General features: G+C 39.1%; 1 protein-coding gene across 2 annotated transcripts in view; it reads left to right on the top strand.

Moving 5' to 3' along the window:
• Positions 1-21,861, top strand: part of LAMB4 (laminin subunit beta 4) — a 1,139,974-nt gene that overhangs the window by 256,762 nt on the left and 861,351 nt on the right. For both annotated transcript variants that reach the window (XM_044088495.1, XM_044088496.1), the window contains exon 5: positions 8,173-8,246. In XM_044088495.1, the coding sequence (XP_043944430.1) occupies positions 8,173-8,246 (74 nt within the window). The remainder of the gene's footprint in view (positions 1-8,172; positions 8,247-21,861) is intronic.

Consider the following 21,861-nt stretch of genomic DNA (forward strand, 5'->3'; position numbering starts at 1 on the left):
GTAGCTTGCAGGTTCACTCTTAAGTAAGAGCATTGTTTTTCCTGCTGTTAACCAGTGTGGTATGTGTTCGGGGCTTCCATATAGATAGTTCTTACTCATGGCTAAATCCTTGTGCAAAGTAGTTAATACTTTAAGCCCAAAGTTAGGTACTGCATCTGGGCCTAGGGTTTTCCAGTTAAGAGGCTTTTCTCAGCTTTATTTAAATCTTTCTGGCTGTTATTTCATCCCATTTCATATCCTGTACCTTTAAACTTCTTTTTCTTTCTTTTACTTCTTCTATCCATTTAGCATCTTTGTTATGTTCCACAGGATCTTCATAGATAATTCTCCAAAATGTATCTGCTTCCTCTTTTTTTGGTGGTCTTTCAATTCCTTTTACCTTGTTTCCCAATTCTCTATAAAACTTTTTGGGTCATCAATGAATTGCTTATTTTGTGCTTTTCCCTTATATTTATCCTTGTATCTTCTAAGTCTTTCTGCCTGTTTTGAAAATTTTAGTTTGTTATCTCCAATAGTGCATAATAGATCCTAGTCTGTTCTGATACTGCTCATTGCTTTTATCACATCTATCTTTCATAGTATTTTTGTTGATCTATTCCGTTTTCAAAAATCTTCTAACAATTACACTTTTTGTCTTAGCTGCTTTATAGTTTCCTCTATTCAATATTTCTATGATGGTATTCGCTTTTGCCCCTCTTTTCCCTCGCTACCCTGTGTTCCTGTGGTAGAACTTTATCAGTTATTAATTTAGCAGCACAGCAATATATTCTGTTTACTTCTGTTATATTGCATGGATCTCTATGGACAGTCCTAATTACTGTGCTCATTTGTTTTACCAAGCTTCTGACTTTTGGGGTTTTATTAACCTTCTGGAGCCTATTTCTCTCACTGAACTTGATATATCTGTCTTTGTCTATTAAATCAAGCAACTCTTCTCTTAACTCATTTTCTTCCATACTGAGGGCACATCCCTTGTTTTCCGTTTCCTACGGGCATTCTATAGAAAGTTCTATAGCATCCTGTGTCATCTATTGTTCTGTCATATGGGACTCACTGGCCTATCACTCCTCAACATTGACTGCATCAGAGTTTCTGTAGTTTCCTGTTCCTTTTCTTGCTGTCTAGCTTCAAGTGAACATTTATACTGGTTTCCTGTGAAAGGCTACAAAATATTTTGATATGGCACCTGACCAGTTGCTTCCTGTTCCACTGATTTCCCCTTAATTTGGATATCCATTGCTCTATCCTGTATTACTACACTGAATCCTTCTCTTTGCAGCTGTTCCATAACCTCACTTTTTATTTCTTTAACTTCTCCATTACTAATCTCTTTTTTTACTTTTCCTCTTTGTCTTCTTATTTTTTGTATTGTAAAGTTTTCCATATCTAGATTTCTTTCGCTATATTTTTCTTCAAATATCTTTGGTGCTGCTCTTTTTGCATTGGTTAGTTTTGCTTTTTCCTTTTGGGTGGCCACGGTGGTGCAGCAGTTAGCATTCCCACCTCATAGCAAGAGGTTCTCTAGTTCGATCCTCAACTGGGGTACCTTCTGTGCGGAGTCTGTATGTCCTTCCTGTGGTTGTGTGGGTTTCCTCCGGCTGCTCCAGTTTCCTCCCACATCCCAAAGACATGCTGTAGGTGGATTGGACTGGCAACTAGACACCATAAAACTCCACTGCCAATCTTGAGCAAACAGGTGATCCGCTGTGGCGAGCCCTAACCGGCAAAAAGCCGAAAGAAGAAGAAGTTTTGCTTTCTCCTTTGTATAAATATTACACCATATTAAATCTCTTTTCCTTTCCCCTGTCAATATTTCTTCTTCACATGTCTCCTGATCTTCTTGCTTTTCCTTATTCTGGGGACTCACTCCATCATGCTGTGATGTAGTCTGTTTTAGACCTTCTGCATTAAATCCTTCACTTCGCAGGCACTCCATAACTTCAACTTGTACTTCTTTAACTTCTGTTTTACTAATCGTCTTTTCTACATTACATCGTTGTGCTATTATTATTTATTTATTTATTTTATTATTTACATTTGTTGACTGGGAGTGTCCGACTGGACGTAGGTCCATTTTCAGCAGAGGCCCAGGGAGAAAAGCTCCACAGTTAAAATATACAGACAGTAGTTACATTGGATTTACATAGCGATTAACAATTTGATTAACATAGCAATTAATTACAAACATAGTTACAGATGAAGAACATAGTACATCAGTAGACAACTAAAATCTTTATCTGTGAAGTACATAACAGACATTAACAATTGTTACAATAACAAGTTCCTGCTGTATAATAATTAGTAGGCTTATGAGCATCCGAGCTTCCTATAATCAAGGTAATTAGTGGGGTGGAAAGAAAGGGAGTGGTTGGATGGGGTGGGTGATATTAGAGTGGGAGTTGCAAGGGCATAGCCAGCATGTTTTTAGGTGCGCTTTTAGTAAAGTTTCGAAGTGGGTGTATGATGGTACGGAGGTAATTGTGGGTGGGAGGGAGTTCCATAATTTGGCTATTTCACAAGAGAATAGTGCTTCACCAGCAGAGTTATTGGCTTTAGTGATCTGCAAGTGATTTTTGTTGCTGGATCTTAGTGGTCTGGTGGTGCGATAGGGTTGGAGTAGATTCTGGAGGGATGGGACATTTAGTCGATGGTTTACTAGTTTGTGGGCGAGTGTGAGTTGATACCATTGAAGGAGGTGAGGGAGTTCAAGCCAGCCCAGTTCAACAGTGAGAGACAGTGGTGACTACAGTAGGATGCCCCTGTGGCGAATTTGGTGATTTTGTTGTAGCAGGTTTCTAGCTTGTTTAGATCGCATTGCCGTAGGTTGGTATATATTGGAGAGGCATAAAATAGGGTGGAGATAAGGTGGGAATTTGCTACTCAAATCTTTGCTGTTTTGGTGAGAAGTTGCTTATTTCTGTTTAACGCTCCTAGTTTTTTGTGGACTTTTTTTATGGTCATGAATACATGAATGTCAAACTTTAGTTTATTGTCTATTTCCCCTCTATTTCCACTCCTAGCAATTTGGTGTATTCTGTTGGGTGTATAGTGGTGTTGTCTTTTGCTGTGATGTTAAAGTGAGAGTTGTTTTGAGTATGTTTGGTGGGTTGGAAGATGAGTAATTTAGTTTTGTTTGGGTTGAGTATTAATTGGACATCGGATAACCAAGTTTCAACAGAGGAAAAGGCTTCCTGTGTGACTTTTTGCAGTTTGGGTAGGGACTGGGCTGAGCAGATGATGATTGAGTCATCTGCATATTGTATGAGTGCCATGTTTGGTGGCAGAGGCTAGATTATTGGTGAAAATAGAGAAGAGTAGGGGGTCCAAGGATGGATCCTTGGGGAACCCCTATAGAGACAGGTAGTTGGGGAGATATGTCATTCTGCCATACAACAGATTGTTGGCGGTCAGACAGGTAACTCTGAAACCAGTTGGTGACTGATTGAGAGAAGGATAGGTTATTGAGGACAGAGATGAGTTGTTTGTGTGGGACCATGTCAAATGCTTTAGATAGGTCTAGGAAAGTAGCAGAGGAGAGATAGCCATTGTTTTTATGCTGAAGGATAGTGTTAGTAAAGGCAAGTAAGGCAGTGGTGGTGCTATGGTTTGGTCGGAAACCATGCTGAGTATTGGAAAGGAGGTTGTTAGTAAGGAGGTAGTCTGAGACCTGAGAGTGAATACATCTCTCTAGTATTTTGGAGAGTGGAGAGAGAATAGCTATGGGGCAGTAATTGGTTAGTTCTGTGGAGGGGCTGCCTTTGTGGTGGGGAATTATATGTGATACTTTCCATAGTGTGGGAACGTAACTTTCTGACAGAGATTAGTTAATCAAGATGGATACTGGGTAGGCCAGAGCAGCAGCTGCGATTTGTAGGTATTCACTTGGGAGGTTGTCTGCTGCTAATTTGGTGGGCTTAAATTTAGTTAAGAGTTTTTTTTATGTTGGAGGTAGGTACAGGAGAAAAAGAGAAGGCAGTGGGGAGATTACTAGTTGAAGGTGTAAGTTGGAGGGGAAGGGGGTTGTGTTGTTTAGCTAATGATAGTATGGTTTGTGTGAAGTGTGTGTTGAATGAGGCAGCAATATTTTCAGAGGAGTGAGGGATGTTAGGAGGAGGGTTCTGAATATACCTGGGTGGAGGATGGAGTTTATGGAGGACCAGAATTGTTTGGGGCTGTATTGGGAGGAGTCTAGGGCAGATTGGTAGTATTGGAATTTGTCCTGTTTTATTAGCTTTTTGACTCTATTGTGTAGTTCTAGGAATTTATGTCTAGTTGAGGGGGTTTTGATTTTGCGTCAGTGCTCCCAGGCTTTATCCATTTTTCATTTCTGACTTAGTGGTTTTCTGTAGCCATGGGGAGGGTTGTGCTTTGGTTCTGGAAAGTCTTATGGGGGCATGGTAATTAAGGATGCTCAGGAGGGTAGTATTAAAAAATTCAACTGCGTCATCAAGACTGAGGTACTTTAGAGGATGCCAGTTACATTCTTTGAGGGATGAGATGAATGTGAGTGGGTTAAAGTTTAGTTTTTTATGTATTTGATGGTAGATGACAGATTTAGCTTGGTATAGGTATTTTTTGAGTAGGGATGTTGGGGAGTGATCACTGAGGCTATCTGATAAGCAGCCTGTTATATATGACTGGGGGCTCTTACTAATTAGTATCCAATCCAGGGTAGTGTGCTTGCTAGAGTTTTTATTTATCCTGGTTGGCGACTGGACTAGTTGGGTGAAGCCATGAAGGTTTACATGATGGGTTGGATGGTTGCCAGAACAGGATTGCCAGTCAATATTGAAATCACCTAAAATTATAGTTTCTTGGGGGGGCTGGTGGGTAGACCAGCTGAGGAGGTTTTCTAGTGGAGGGATGTTTGGACCAGGTGAGATGTAGCATCCGATTATGTTGATGGTTTTGTTTTAGTTTATTTTGAGGTTGGTATATATTATTTCTTCATTGTCTGTTTGTGGAGCTGATAATTTTAAGATCTGGATGTTTAGATGCTGTTTAAATATTATAGCTACACTGCCTCCTTTCTTGTTTAGCCGGTCTACTCTTAGTATGCCATAACCTGTGGGGAGTATTTGCTCACTGGTAATGTGAGGTTTTAGCCAGGTTTCTGCCAGGATGACTATATCTGGGGAGTACAAGTCTATGGTGGCATGAAGTTCATGGACTTTGTTGGATATACTTCTAATATTTAGGCTTAGTAGAAGGAAGTCACTTGGCTTTGTATTGGCTGTGATGTTGGAGAAGTTGTCGTTTCTAGTCTGATTATGATGATTGGGGTTGGAGATGGTAGGGCCAGGGTGGGGGTGGATGTCTCCACTTAGGGCTAGTTTTGATATGCTTGAGGTTATTATTTTTCTCAGTTTTTGAATGTATTTGTTTATTAGGGAAACATTATGGTTGTGCTCTGTGGGTAATAGGTATGGTGGGAGGGTTACTATGTTAAGTTGTAGGGATGCTTTATGTTTGAGTAATATAGTTATTAAAATATGCGGGGGTGCATAGGGATAATTCTTGAGTTGGTGGGAGGGGAGCTGAGTGAGGGTGAGACATGAGTGGTGGTGTGAGTAGTAGTACAGTGGTAGTGGTTGAGGGGGGGAATAATGGAGTTTTGGTAGGATGTAAGATATGCAAGGAGAGTGCATGCAGTGAGCCTAGGTAAGGTATGCTTGTACATGTTAGTTGAGGAGGAGTGATAGTACTGGGAAGATGGAGGAGGTAGTGTTAGGTTTAGTGCCGTGGTCGGCTATTGGAAAGATGGGAGGGGTTTGTGAGTCTAATAAAGGTAGGACCACTGGGGGTGGGAGGGAATAGGGGGCAGGGTGGCGAACGAAGCTGGTAGAGACCCTGTTAGTTCCTCTTATGAGGGGGCTGAAAACAATCAGGTAACAGAGTAAACTGATAAATGAACATATGATTGTGAATGTGGAGTCTCCGGTAGGTACCCTTTATTTCCACAAACTATCAGTTAGCTGTGCCCCAGTTCAGGCAGTTTTAATAAGTTCTATGGCAGAGCAGAGCATGAGATGCTCAAAGGGTGGTTGTAGTTTTAAAAATGGTGCCTGCCACAGGTAATATTTATTAACTTTGGGATTGGCTTAAGGTAATAAACAGGGAAGGGGAAGAACAAGGGTGTGAGCAGGCAGTTCATTTGTACTGCTGCTAATGAGCCAAAGCAAAGACAAGTTTATGTTTAAAAAACAATCAGAACTGACCAAGAACTGCTCTGAAACTGTAAGTCATTTCTTAACCATTTCTCAGGTGGAAAAAAAGGATAACCTTGTATCAGTAGACATTATGTGGTCTCAGTTTAAATTAACAAACACACAGTATTTATCAGTTATGGATACTATTTGCTAATAGAAGGGAATAAGAGAGAAAATGGAAGATGAGTGTGTGTGTGTGTGTGGGGGGGGGGGGGGGCTGCTTACTAGCCAAAGCAGAGTGCTCTCCAGGGGATAATGAATATTGGCTCAAACAGGTAGACACATACTCAAAGTTAACTTTAGCTGTTTGCAGACAGTTCAGAACCGGACTGCGCTTTTCTTATAAGAATGATAAAGGTGGTACCGCAGTTGAATACTTAAGAGTGGTGTTAGGTCTAGAAAAGAAGAGTACAGAGAGGAGTAAGCACTTTGAGATGGTAAAGATATATTATAAAGATTACAAAAAAAAACTGAGCAAATAGCTACTGCGTACAGGAAAATATGTCTTGAACCACCTACTAGTATATGCAGATACTGAGTCAATTGGAAAAACATCAGTGAAAAGGGACCACAGCTGACAGTTATGCAATCTTTCTATTGTGAAATTTTTCATATCTGGATGCCTTTGCCTGTATTTCTCTTTGAATATCTTTGAGACTACCTTCTCTATATTAGTTAACTTGGCTTTCTCCTTTGCATAAATATTGCACCATATCAAATCTCTCTTTCTTTCCCATGTCCATATTTCTTTTGTATAATTTTCAAATATCTCTAGGTTTTGTTGTTTTTATTTTCTCACTTCCTCAGATGCTTCTTTTTCCAAACAGGTCAAAATTTCTTGATCTATATACTGTTTTTCAAAAATCTGTTTTATTAATGAACACAAATTTTTATTTGAAGCGTCTGACAGTTTTTCCTGTGGAAGTATTTTTCTTTCCTCTCTTAATCATTTTATATATCTTGTGTCTGGAAATTCTGGGCTTTTTACATAATAGTAACAATACATAATTTCTTTCTTTCTTATCCTCAATAGTCCACTCTATTGTCTTTATGGCTTGTCCTTGGCCAATCAGTTTTTGTCATTTTTGTAGATTGCTACTTCCTTCTACAACAGGGGGGCTATCCTCCCCCTTAGCCTGGCCTGGCCCCATTGTAGGAATGTTTCCATATTTTGAGGATTCTACAATGTCATTTTTCCAGTACTGGCACCAGTACGCCTTCCAAGATTGGGCACTGTTTTATTCTGGGTCTTGTGCACCCAGCTATCTTTTTTTTATTTTTGATTTATTTCTGTCCATGATATATGCTATATAAATGCAGTCTATATATCAGTGTTGCCTTGGTGAGATTTTGTGAAAAACAGGGTCCACCTCACGAATGTACTTAACAAGACTTGAGAATAAATTCAATTTTGCTTGCTGACTTTTCATCTCTCTATCAGACTCTTCTAGTCCTCCAGTGGCCCTGCATGTCAATGGAAACTCCAAAACAATGGAGTAGCCCATTGAAGTGAATGGACAGTTATGCCATTGCTGCAGCACCACCTGTAAGAAGGTGGTGGTGCTGCAGGCAGTACATGGTGGAAAGACACACTGCCTGCAGTAACACATTACACATACAGGTGGAGCTGCACTGCTAGAGGCTAGGAACTAGTGACAGTGGTAGCTAAAGAAAAAGCGTATACATGGTGATATGGTATGCAAGTCATCACCAATTTTTATTTGTTTCAATTATGGTAAGTGAAAAAGTACTTTGACCATTTGCAAACACTTTTATGTTATGTGTTTATTTTAACAAAATATAGCATTTTGTAAGATTAATAATTTTTTTGTTGTGATCACTGTTTACATTTCTGCTTATAATTGCGTTATAGTGCTCATTCAAATAATTTCATAGTCTATATTTATGAACTGGTGAAATTAACTGATTTTCTTACCAATGCACTATCTATCTTTGTGTTTAGGTGTTGATGAAGTCAGCATTCAGTTAGATTTGGAAGCACTTTTTCAGTTCAGCCATTTAATACTAACATTTAAGGTAAGAGCTATTACAGTTCAGCTATCCATGTATTCTTTACGATTTGATTCAAATTTGTAATAAATAGTCATTTAATGCAGTACAAAAGTCTAATTATTAATTGTAGACTAAATAGTGTAATTTCAGAGCAGCTAGATATGGGAAGTAAATTCTAGCAGTTTTCTCTTGAATGATGTTGCCAGACTCCATTCTCTATGGGGATGTAGCTAAACATGCAAGCAGTAATGAGCTATACCAGGAAATCAGAATGTCTAAACTCTTGTTAAAAAAAAAAAAAAGTTTTTCTATCTTCTTCTTAACCAGAAAAAAAAGTATGTGAATTTATGGTAAACTAAGCACTTTTGTCATGGTGTGTTTTCTTTCAAGGGGCTGGGACACCAGTACTCTGCTACTATTATTGCCTATTTGCTTACTTAAAGAGTCATATTTTCCCTTTTTCATTATTACACTCATCATCATCATCCTTTTTCAGCTTTTCCCGTTAGGGGTCACCACAGTGGATCATCTCTTTCCATTTCTTCCTATCCCCTGCATCTTGCTCTGTCACACCAACCGCCTGCGTGTCCTCTCTCACCACGTCCATAAACCTTATCTTAGGCCTTCCTCTTTTCCTCTTACCTGGCAGCTCCATCCTTAGCATCTTTTTCCCAATATACCCATCATCCCTCCTCAGCACATGTCCAAACCAACGCAATCTCATCTCTCTTGCTTTGTCTCCAAACTGTCCAACATGGGCTGACCCTCTAATATACTGATTCCTAATCCTATCCATCCTAGTCACACCGAATGCAAATCTTAACATCTTTAACTCTGCCACATCCAGCTCTGACTCCTGCCTTTTTGTCAATGCCACTGTCTTCAACCCATATAACATAGCTGGTCTCACTACCCTCTTGTAGACCTTCCCTTTCACTCTTACTGGTAACCGTCTGTCACAAGTCACTCCTGACATTCTTCTCCATCCATTCCACCCTGCCTGTACTCTCTTCTTCATCTCTCTTCCACATTCACCATTACTCTGAACTGTTGATCCCAAGTACTTAAACTCGTCCAACTTTACCAACTCTGCTCCCTGCATCCTCACCATTCCTCTACCCTCCCTCTCATTTACACACATATATTCTGTCTTAGCCCTGCTGACCTTCATTCCTCTGCTCTCTAGAGCATATCTCCACCTCTCCAGAGTCTCCTCAACCTGATTCCTACTCTCACTACAGATAACAATGTCATCTGCAAACATCATAGGCCACGGGGCCTCCTGTCTGATCTCATCTGTTAACCTGTCCATCACCACTGCAAATAAGAAAGGACTCAGAGCTGATCCTTGATGTAATCCCACCTCCACCTTAAACAGATCTGTCACTCCCACTGCAGTCCTCACCACTGTCACACTACCCTCGTACATATCCTGTACCACTCTTACATACTTCTCTGCCACTCCCGACTTCCTCATACAATACCACAACTCTTCTCTAGGCACCCTGTCATATGCTTTCTCCAAGTCTACAAAGACACAATGCAACTCCTTCTGACCTTCTCTGTATTTCTCCAATAACACTCTCAGGGCAAACATTGCATCTGTAGTGCTCTTTCCTGGCATGAAGCCATACTGCTGATCACTAATCATCACCTCCCTTCTTAACCTAGCTTCTACTACTCTTTCCCATACCTTCAATCTGTGACTGATCAGTTTTATCCCTCTGTAGTTACTGCAGCTCTGCACATCACCCTTATTCTTAAAGATAGGTACCAAAACACTTTTTCTCTACTCCTCAGGCATCCTCTGACTTTCCAGAATTTCATTAAACAATCTAGTTAGAAATTCCACTGCCATTTCTCCTAAGCACCTCCATGCTTCCATTGGTATGTCATCTGGGCCAACAGCCTTTCCATTCTTCATCCTCTTCATAGCTGCCCTTACTTCCTCCTTGCTAATCTGTTTCACTTCCTGATTCACTATCCCCACATCATCCAAACTTCTCTCTCTCTCATTCTCTTCATTCATCAGCCTCTCAAAATACTCTTTCCATCTACTCAACACACTCTCCTCTCTTGTGAGTACCTTTCCCTCACTATCCTTTATCACCCTTACTTGCTGCACATCTTTCCCAGCTCTGTCCCTCTGTCTAGCCAATCAGTACAGGTCATTTTCTCCCTCTTTAGTGTCCAATCTCTTATACAACTCTCCATATGCCTTATCCTTAGCTTTCGCCACCTCTCTCTTTGCCATGCGCCTCATCTCCTTATACTCATGTCTACTTTCTTCATCTCTTTGACAATCCCACTTCTTCTTCACCAGCCTCTTCCGCTGTATACTCTCCTGTACTTCCTCATTCCACTACCAGGTCTCCTTGTCCTCCTTCCTCTGTCCAGATGTCGCACCAAGCACCTTCTAGCAGTCACCCTTACTAGTTCTGTTGTAGTTACCCAGCTATTCAGTAACTCTCCACTGCCTCCCAGTGCCTGTCTTAACTCTTCCCTAAACTCCACTTCACAATCACCCTTTTTTAACTTCCACCATTTAATCCTTGGCACAGCTTTCACACTCCTCCTCCTCTTCTTGATCACCAACGTCATTCTACAGACCGCCATTCTGTGCTGCTTAACTACACTTTCCCCTGCTACCACTTTACAGTCTCCAATCTCCTTCAGACTGGCCCTCCTACATAGGATATAATCCACCTGTGTGCATCTTCCTCCACTCTTGTACATCACCCTATGCTCCTCCCTCTTCTTAAAATACGTACTCACCACAGTCATGTCCATCCTTTTTGCAAAATCCACAATCATCTGACCTTCTGCATTCCTCTCCTTAACACCATACCTTCCCATCACTTCCTCATCCCCTCTGTTCACTTCACCAACATGCCCATTAAAGTCTGCTCCAATCACTAGTCTCTCACCCTTGGGTACACTCACCACAACTTCATCCAACTCACTCCAAAATTTCTCTTTTTCATCCATCGCACACCCAACTTGTGGAGCATATGCACTAACAACATTCATCATTACACCATCAATTTCGAGCTTCATAAACATCACTCTGTCAGACACTCTCTTCATGTCTAAAACACTCTTGGCATATTGTTCCCTTAGTATAACCCCTACCCCATTTCTCCTGCCATCCACACCATGATAAAACAATTTGAACCCATTTCCTAAACACCTGGCCTTACTTCCCTTCCATCTGGTCTCTTGCACACACAATATATCAACCTTCCTGCTCTCCATCATATCAGCTAGCTCTCTTCCTATACCAGTCATACTGCCAACATTCAAAGTTCCTACCCTCACTGCTACACTCCTAACCTTCCCCCTCTCTTCCTGCCTTTGGGCATGCCTTCGCCCACCTCTTCTCCTTACACTGCTGCAATATATTTGTAAATTTGTAACTAATTTAACTTTTAGTCTGTATGAGGTGCCTCTGACTTAGTGTCCCATGGATATAATCATTTTAAAACTCACCAGGTCTTATTACAGTGATTATGTTTAACATTTGAAGATCAAATTGTTTTGAATAAGGTCATAATGGAACTCTGATAAGCTCTTTGGACTGCATCTAAGTAATAAGAGCTGGACTTAACATTTCTATGATGTAAATAGTCATGTGTTCATATTCAAAGAATTGTGATATAAGATTGTATTTTATAGTGGTGTCTTACATGCACAATTTAACTCAGCATTAATTTGCAATGATAATATCTCATCTCACAACAACTGAAAACTATCAGACAGTAGAAAAAATGGATAATCACAATACAAAAACAAAGATAACCCCTAGGTTGGATGTAATAACTGGAGAAAATAAATGTATTTACATTAAGGTTACTGCTTTCATCCACAAATTAGTAACACTTCTTCACAACAATCCGTTTAACAACAACTCTGAATTTTATACACATAAAAGTCACATGACCTAAAATGGACCATTAGCTTAGTTCAGTTTTAACATTCTAAGTGCTCTTAATACATGCATTTTCATTTAAACCAGGTGGAGATGTTGAATTTAAAAACAATTGCCAATACAGTTCCTTTATTCTAAAATATTTCTCTTATCTCACCCTTTGACTTCTGACATCATCCAGCACAATGATAAAAAATGTTTTGAAGCATTTACTTGCAATATAATGCTTAAATAAACTATTATTTCTAATTTCAGTTCTAAAAGCATTACTGTGTTCAAAAGCCCTCCAGATGAATTTCCTGTTATTCTTGCCAATCTAAAATGATTCACAATAGGGTCAGATAGCAAGATAAACTACATAACAACTGTCAGAACTGTAAAATTTTTGAATCTTAAATATTTTATCTTTGAATTCTAAACTAATATGTATATGTATATATGTATATATATGTATGTGTGTGTGTGTGTGTGTGTGTGTGTGTGTGTGTGTGTGTGTGTGTGTGTGTGCGTGGGTGTGTGTGTGTGTGTGTGTGTGTGTGTGTGTATGTGAGTGTTTAGATAATATTGTTGTTATAAAATGTTGATAGATTTTTTTGCAACTTCTGCCATAATTTTAATGTTAAGACTCATTTTGTGGACAAAGTGGGGTGCAGAACCCAAGACCTTACATAAAGCCTCTCTGTGCATTGTGTACTTTATCACTTTTAAGGAAAGCCTGTTTTGGAGGTGGGGAGATGCTGCATGAAAAATGTCTCTATCTACTGAGATTTGTTTATGTGCTTGTGAAAATGTAAGTCCCTGGTTCTTGTATTATTGGCACTATTTGATATGTGGATATACAAGAGATCCAGAGCCGTTTATTCTCTAATGGAATGGAAGGCAAGGCATAGATCTCCCCTCAGGATTCGATAAGATACTAAATAAAGTAAAATTTTTCCAGTTTTGCTTTGCAGTGTAGGGTTTTTAGGCCAGTGATCTTTTTAATTGTTTGTTATGCCTTTTGAGGTACATCTGAAAGGCAGTGCTGTATTCAATAGTTGGCCTGATCAATGCTGAATGCAAGGGAACAAGGTCATCTTTAGACCTGAATGAAATTACCCTGACATTTAGCTGCCCAAATAAAAGAACTAAATGACTATTGTCATCTCATTATGCTTGAATGAAAGGGCTCTAAACCCATGCTTTAATGTCCCTAATAACATTCCCATTTATCAGCTGTATATTATCCATGTACTTTGCCAGGGGAGGAGTTGTCTAGCAAATGTAACCATATTGTACTTTTTTGCATTTGATATGAGCTCATTTTTAGTACACCAAGTATTAATATTTTTTAGCTTGCACTGCCAAAGTCTTTTGTCTTACAAAAAGTAGATTTTTTTTCCAGTCAGTCTATTTCTAAACTACCTGAGGAAAATATCTTTAATAATCGTGTCCTGACCTCTTTTCTATGTCAGCAAACTTATAGTTCATTCATACAGCTTTTGACCTAGTATAATTTATGCACATGGACTTATTTTCTTTCTACACTGCCTTTTTAAATGTGTATATTTTGATCTCTGCATTATTTTTGGTTTCAAAGTAGCTATATTCTTTTTTTTTTCAAGAAGCTCATTGAATGTGTTTTCTATTCTCTACATAGTCTAATATGTTTGATTTACTTTTCATCTGCCATATGTAATAGTATACTGAACATGTTAAAAACAATCATGCAGGAAAGATGCTGCCCACAGAAATCAGGAACTAGGTTCTGATGATGTCCTCTGGATGAAGCTTTCAGCTTGCAGTGTACAGTTCTTGGGGCCAGCATATTCTCTGTGGGGTTGCTACTTGTACTTGATTTTTGGCACACAGATTTGGCTTACTGTTCTCTTCTGGTATACTGAGCATGCTGTCAATGTTGCATTTGCAAGAGCTGCAGCATATTTTTTCCACTTCGTTATCTGTCTCAAAAATACTACAGAAAATATAGAGACTGCCCATGAGGCACATTTAGGAGTGATAAAGTGTAAAGGCCATGAGCTAGAGAGCAAATGTGATTTCCATAAACAGATAGCATAATACGGGTCTATATTATATCATTGAACACTTAAAAAAGTGAACGCTGTTTGATCGACCTAATTTAAGCGAAAGCTTACAATCTCGAGCTGTCAGATCAGCAATTTTTTCCCAGAGAAAAAAATCACTGATCCAAAATACATACACACAACACAAGCACACCAAACAAACAGAAATCCACACACATACACCTAAAATCTGATACCTAACCCTACACTAAACTATGCACACACCACTAACTACCCACTTACCTTAACCCAAACCCTAACCCTAAGGTCCATCACTATCGCACACTCACCTCACCCGCTCCCTAACCCTAACTCACTTAAATCCGCCCTAACCCTCATGTCCACTCAATCACACACACACCTAACCTGAGCCCTAACCCTAACTCACCTAAATCACCCTAACACTCACATCCACACAATCGCACACTTACCTGAATCCGACCGGTAAATTTCCACCATAACACTGAAAATACTGTAGCAACAGAAACGGACAACCAAATTCTTTCCCTAGGAAAAAATTTGAGTTTCTGCTGCTTCGATATTTTGCAGTTTTGCGAAAATAAGTTTGATCAATCAGCGTTCGCTTTTTTAAGCGTTCGAGGATATAATAGAGACCCGCATAATACAGAACCCATCAAAGGACTATTTACTTTGCCAGACAACCACTCATTAAGAGAATAATGATTCTGCTCAGGTGTCTGGTTTACCCAAAGCCTAGATAAACAATAATTTAGGGTTACATGGAACACTACAGTTAAAACTCATTTTATTATAGTACTGATCCCTCTGCCTCTTTACAACTTAAATACAAAGCAGGAATATAAGAACCCAATATCAGACAGAATGTTTTGATATTAATGCAAACTTGTAGCCTTGAAGACATATATCTTAACATTTGAAAACTTAAATAGCTGTCCAAGCAATGATTAAAAAGTTAATAATTCACATCAGACTATAATTAAATATGCTTCAAAAACTTATGTCTATGTTTAGCAAGCTACTTATTAAAATTGTCTGTGTACAAAGATAAACCAAGGAAAATGTAGGACAAAGTAGTTTCTGTTTGCTAAATTTTGTTTTTTTTAACAATGATGCCACTTCAGGAAACAGGGTCATCATTCTTCTTCGGCAAACACATCCTCCAGAACATTAAAAAGTACCAAAACATAGCTAGTAAAAGTATAAACAAGACCCAAACAGTTCTAATTATGTGGCACAAATAATATCACAAATAATGTGACAGCAGAATGTAGTGTCAGTAGCTGGTGCAACATTTTCAGGCAAAAAGAAAAAAAACAGTTAAACAATTTTGCAGATCTTAAAATTTACTATAATCAATTTGTTTTAATCTGGCTGCCTACGTCACAAAACAAAGAGAGTCCAAACTGAAGTAGAAACTTAAACAAAACTATACACCTGATCATATAACTATATCTTATAGTTTATCTCAGCAAATCGAGAACAGAAACAACTCCTATAACTAGAATACGTTAATGTGGCTACCACTGCCAGCTTGGAACAGTTACTCCTTCCTAATCTACATCAGGGACTATTTACTAATACTGGTAGATGAGTATTCTATATTCTCAGCTTTGGACACAGCAATGCCTTTATCAGCTAGCAAAGTCATGTTTGTCTAGGTAAGATTTCAGTAATGTTTGGCATTTCAGTAGCTATCAGATATGGTAATTTACTTCTCTTTAATTAATTAATTGATCGATTTTATTTTATTGTATTTATATTTGTTTACCGGGGTAGTACACTGACCAAGTTCAGTGGCAACCTGACATCTCACAATTCAAACAGTTATATGGCACACAAGAAGAGGCGCACAGATGTGATTCCATTATTGCCACAAGCATGAGAAAAGATTGACTATCACAGCAGATGCATAGAGTTTATGTGTGAAAGAAATACATTGGAGGCAAGACAATAATAGCATGTTGAGAGCATGCAGAAGTTGTACACAGCCACTTACAATACCAGTCTGACTGATGTCTACATATGAATTTAAGAGTAAGACCCATTTGTTAGCAAACCAAGTAAAACTCTTGTGTTTGTGAGGAACACGTCTTTGAATAAAAGGATGCATATTAAATTATGCAGACCAAGGAATACAGTCTCCAGTAGAGCAGTAAGTTCTGATACACCACGTGAAGCAAAACATTCACTATCATGTAACCTTCAGACATATTTTGTGCATTTATATTCTTTACAATGTTTTAAATGCATTGCTGTTTCCAAAACTATTCTAAATTCAAAACAAATTCTAAAATATATTTGCCAGTTGATTCGACTAAGTCAAGTAGCTTCTTTATTTGAAAAGTACAGAAAATTCTGGGTTTGCTATTCAATGTTCATTGAGATTGCTAAGAATTTACAAAAGTGTCTGCAAAATAATTATATTATTATATATGTTTTTCAAAAGTAGTTTATAGCAAACAGAAATGCTGTACCTTGAGAAAGGGTCATGTGATGCTGAAAGTTGTCTGGCTTCCACAAAGTAACAAAATACTGGTCATAGTTTATTCTGCAGCACAAAGTCCCAAAACAGTCTGACAGCATTGAAGAGCAATTCTCACTACCATTTGATTTGCAGTCATTATAGATAAGACGTCTTATAATCTTCTTGACAGAAATGAATTGCAAGGGAATACATTGCTTATTTGTATGGAAAATCCAGCAAGTGAAGTGTACAGATGACACACTGAATTATTTATATGTTTCATTAACACACAGCAGTTCACTGGTGGTTCATTATAAAGCATTTTGCACCTAGGGTTTCAAACTCAGTTTGAAAGGCTTCATTCCAGGCTTTGACAGTTTGGCTTTTTCTCTCAGTGCAGTAATGTGGCACAGAAGATCCTTATAATAATCATGTAGTGTTCTCTGCATTCAGATAAGGTGTCAAATGAATAATTTAACTTATAGCCAAAGCCTTATTTCCAGTGTGGCAGCCCACATGACTCCCGTGTCTTGTGGTATGTCTTTTTTGTGGAGTACATTGGAATACCATGGAAGTCTTGCAAAATATTTTTCCAGACATGACAGCACCTAGAAAGGTTACTTCTTCCCATTTGTTGAAATTGATAGATGATACACAATACCGATCATTATCCTTTTTATGAGACTTGCATTAGCCGTGCACCAACTTGCAAACGTAATTACTCTGAACTGATAACATCAGCACTAGAGTTTCAAGTTTCAGAATCCATACAACATAAATTATCTTTATCTGAGGATGGCATATATTTATTTATTTATTTATTTATTTATTGCATTTGTTGACCGAGAAAGTCCACTGGGCCTATGAAGAGTCCATTTTCAGTGGAGGTCCTGGGATAAAAGCTCGGGTCTATATTATATTCTCGACAACTCACAATGTCGACTCTGAATTGTTCGACACCAAAATGTCGAACTACAAAAATAGTGAACAGCCAAATAACTAATTTCTTTCCAATGGAAAGAAATCGGTTGGGCAAACATGAACGGCACACATAAAGAAATATATTTAAGTAGGGGGCTTCACCTCCCACACCCCCCAATGTGTTCTAACTCCAAGACTGCACTACACTCAGGGAAAGGGCAGGTGTCAGAGAACGGCCAACTGATTTCTTTCCATTGGAAAGAAATCGGTTATTTGGCTGTTCGCTATTTTTGTAGTTCAACATTTTGGTGTCGAACAATTCAGAGTTGACATTGTGAGCTGTCGACAATATGATATAGACCCAAAAGCTCCACAATATTACTAAGCACCACAATATTACATACAAGAGAACAATTAAATACAAATGAAACAATGTTACTACATAGAAAATTTGCTTACAAAGCAAGTGTAAAAAGCATATATGTAACAAAGATAATGCACATTAACTATAAGCACGTTAACTACAAACAAAGGTCTTAGTCTGCTAGAGAGAATAGGTAATACATAGGATGAACGTAATGTGGTAGGTCAGTATCATGTGGAAGAAAGTGACAGTAGAAGAGGTAAAGTGTGGTGATGTGATAATAGATATGGCAAAGTAAATAGAAGTCAGTTGTGAGCAGGAAAGAAGGATGCAGAAGTATGTGGGTTATGAGCAAGAGTACAGATATACAGTAGTGTGGGGCTAGAAGCAAAGGAGTATAGATGTACAGGTACAAAGCAAGAAAAAAGAGAATGAGCTAGAAGTATGAAGTAGGTGGGAGAGAGAAACAGGAAGGTAATAGAAAAAAGATAAGGAGAGTACTAAAAAAGGTTGATAGTGATAGGGTTCTAGAGTGGGATATTAGGCGTTTGGGTGTTTTGGTGGGGTACAGGAATATATCCAGTGAGAGAGGAGATGCACTTTTAAGGACTTTCTGAAGAAGGCAGGATTGCTGATAATTCTGAGATAGGGAGAAAGAGTGTTCCATAGCTTGGAGACAGCATAGGAATATAGCATTTTGCCAGCTGAGAGTTTGGGTTTCTCTATAGACAGCAACATTTTGTTTTCTGACCTGAGGTGGTGAGTGGGATGGTTAGTGGTCAGTATGGATGACAGGGAAGGGCAGCTTTCTGGTTGGAAGATTAACTTGTGGGCTGAGGTTAATTGTAGGTAAGTAAGGTGGTGAGGAGATTCTAGCCAATCTAGTTGATGCAGTGAGGAGCAGTGGTGTGTAGAGTATTTTGAGTTTGTAGCAAATTTGGTGATTTTATTGTAGCAGGAGTCAAGCTTACTTTTTAGGGAGGATTGTAGGTTGGTGAAGATGGGGGCACCATACAGCAGAGTAGGAAGAAGAAATGAAGAGGCTAGGGCCTTTTTAGTAGAGAGGCTGAGGAACAGTTGTGCCTGTATAAGGCTCCAAGCTTTTTATGTGTCTTCTTGATGTTACTGTGGATATGAAGGTCAAAAGTTAATTTGTCATTGATAATGACTCCTAGCAGTTTTGTACTAGGGACAACTTCTAAGACAGTGTTGTTTTGGGAAGTGACAGTAAATAGAGATTTATAGATAGGGCTAGATTTTGAGGGCGTAAATAATAGGAGTTTAGTTTTATTGGGGTTAAGAATGAGGTGATTCTTGGACATCCAGTCCTCAGTAGAGCTGAATGCTTCTTGGGTCAGATACTGTAATTTGGTGAGAGATTTTGAGGAGCAGATTATTGTTGAGTCATCAGCATATTGGATGATGGAACTATGTGTTAGAGTTTGATGGAAGTTGTTGACGAATATGCTGAAAAGGAGGGGACCCAGTATTGAACCCTGGGGAGCACCTGTATTTGTAGGAATGAAAGGGGAGGAGGAGTGCTGCCAATTGGTGGATTGCTGCCTGTTATTGAGGTTGTTGGTAAACCATTGAAGGGTGGGGGGATAATCCTAGGTTAGAGAGTTTGGTAATTAGTAGAGAATGTGAAATGGTGTCAAATGCCTTAGAAAGATCGAGAAAGAGAGCCGAGACTAAGGAGCCAGCATCATGACCTTTATTAACTGTATGTATAAAGGAAATAAGAGCAGTGTTGCTGCTATGGCTGGGTCTGAAGCTGTGTTGAGTGGGAGAAAGCAGTTGGTGTCTTACTAAGTGATTTAGGAGATGAGTGTGGATACATTTCTCACGTATTTTAGAGATGGGCGAGAGAATGTCTATAGGATGGATGTTTGCAATGTCTGAGTTATTGTCACCTTTGTGCAGAAGGATGAGAAATGCTTTCTTCCAGATGTCTGGAATGCAGGATTCTTGAATTGTCCTGTTGAGGAGGATACTGACAGGGTAGACGATGGAAGTGGCTGCTAGTTTTAGGTATTCTGAAGGTAAATTATTGGGGGCATTTGTACAAGGTTTTAGTTTCAGGAGAAATTTGTGGATGATGGATGTGGGAATGGGTGATAGAGAGAAGTTGGGTAGGGGATTTGAAGGATTGTGTGATGATGGTGGTCCTATAATGTCTGGGTTGATAGGTAGGAAGGTGGTTGTAAGTTTGGTGATGGTGTCAATAAAATATGTATTGAAGAGTATAGCTAGCTCAGAGGGGGTTTATCTGGGTTTGGGCATGGAGTATTATTAGTGCCTGGGTGGAGTAGGGAATTAATGGTTCCCCAGAATTTCTTGGGATTTTGTTTATTCTGGTCTTGCATAGATAGGAAGTATTCTTTTTTGTTTTTGGCAACTAAACATTTAGTTTGATTTCAAAGTTGTTTGTAATCATGTGATTGAGGTTGGAGGGTGTTTTGTTTTTTTGCCAGGTTTTCCAGGCACTGTCCCTAGAGGACATGAGTTGCTTTGTGGCTTTTGACAGCCAGCAGGCATGCTTAGATTTGACTCTCTTTAGTCTGAGGGGGGCAAGACTGTTTAGGGCTTGTAGAAATGTAAAACTGAAGAATTCCTCAGTTTCATTGAGTGGGAGGGATTTTAGTGGGCTCCAGTTTGTTTTCTGCAGTATGCCACTGAGGGTATCATGGGAGAAATGAGACAAATCTCTGGAATATCTATATTGGTGAAGGCTGGGTGTAGAGATGGGCTTGCGTATAATGAATGCTGGACAGTGGTCGCTAATACTGTCTGAGAGAGTGCCTGAGGAAGAGATTTTGTCGGGTTCAAAAACCAGGATCCAGTCCAAGGCTGACCTTTTGTTATTGTTTTTGTCTGGTCTGCTCTGGTAATATCAGATATAAGTTGGGAGTAAGTATAGAGGTTGATATTTGTAGAGGATTTTTTATTGGCGACGTCTAGCCAATTGATATTGACAATCCATAGAATGATAGTTTTGTTTTGTATGTTGAGGCTTGTCCAGGCTAGAATGTCTTCTAGAATAGGACAGTTGTTACCTGGGGGACTGTATATGACTATAATGCAAAGGCTTTTGCTGTTATTAAGTTTGAGGAAAGTAACTAATAGCTCAGCAGAAGGGAAAAGAGGAATAGTCTTAGAGTAAGGAATGACTGTATAGGTGCTTGGGTATAGTAAAGCAATGCCACCACCTGTTTTGTGGAGTCTAGCCGATCTGAGGCAGGAGAAGTTTGCGGGAAGAATTTCAGAATCTTTGATATCTGGCTTTAGCCAAGTTTCAGTGAGGGCGGTGAAGTCTGGTTTGTGTTGGCTTGGCCATGCATGCAGGTGGGGAGTTTTGTTCCTAATGCTCTGAGGATCAACAGTGGTAAAGTTTAAACATTTTGTGTAGCTGGGAGAGTTATGAGAAGAGGGAGTTGGGCCTGGATTTGGGTGTATGTCACAACAGAGGGTTAATTTACAGAGAATAGGGAAGTAGCTAGGGAGAGGCTTTTTTTGTATAGTTGATGTGTTTGTGATCTCGGCGAGAAATAGTGCTGTGTAGTGTGGGGAGCAGAATACTTTTCTTTTGTAATATAGGATTTGTTGGATACAGGCTAGAGCAGATAACAATGTAGCTAGGTGTGGTGTGATAGTGAGTTGATGCAGTGGAGAAAGGTGGGAAAGGAAGATAGGTTGTGTGATATGAAGTTAGTGTAAGCAGGAGGGAAAATTGGAGAGTGAATGTGAGAAGAAAGATGTTGAACAGAAGAGACATAGTTGAGTTATTTAACTATAAGAAGCTACAGTGTAAGTTGTTGAGAGTGGGTGAGAGGTAGTTGATAGGTAGGATACAGGAGTTTATGGCAGTTTTGGATGTATAATTGTATGGAGGAGTAAATAATATACTGAAGGCTGGT

This window comes from Protopterus annectens, chromosome 11.part0, assembly GCF_019279795.1.
Source record: "Protopterus annectens isolate FY-2018-M chromosome 11.part0, PAN1.0, whole genome shotgun sequence".
In the NCBI taxonomy this organism is placed as follows: Eukaryota; Metazoa; Chordata; order Ceratodontiformes; family Protopteridae; genus Protopterus; species Protopterus annectens.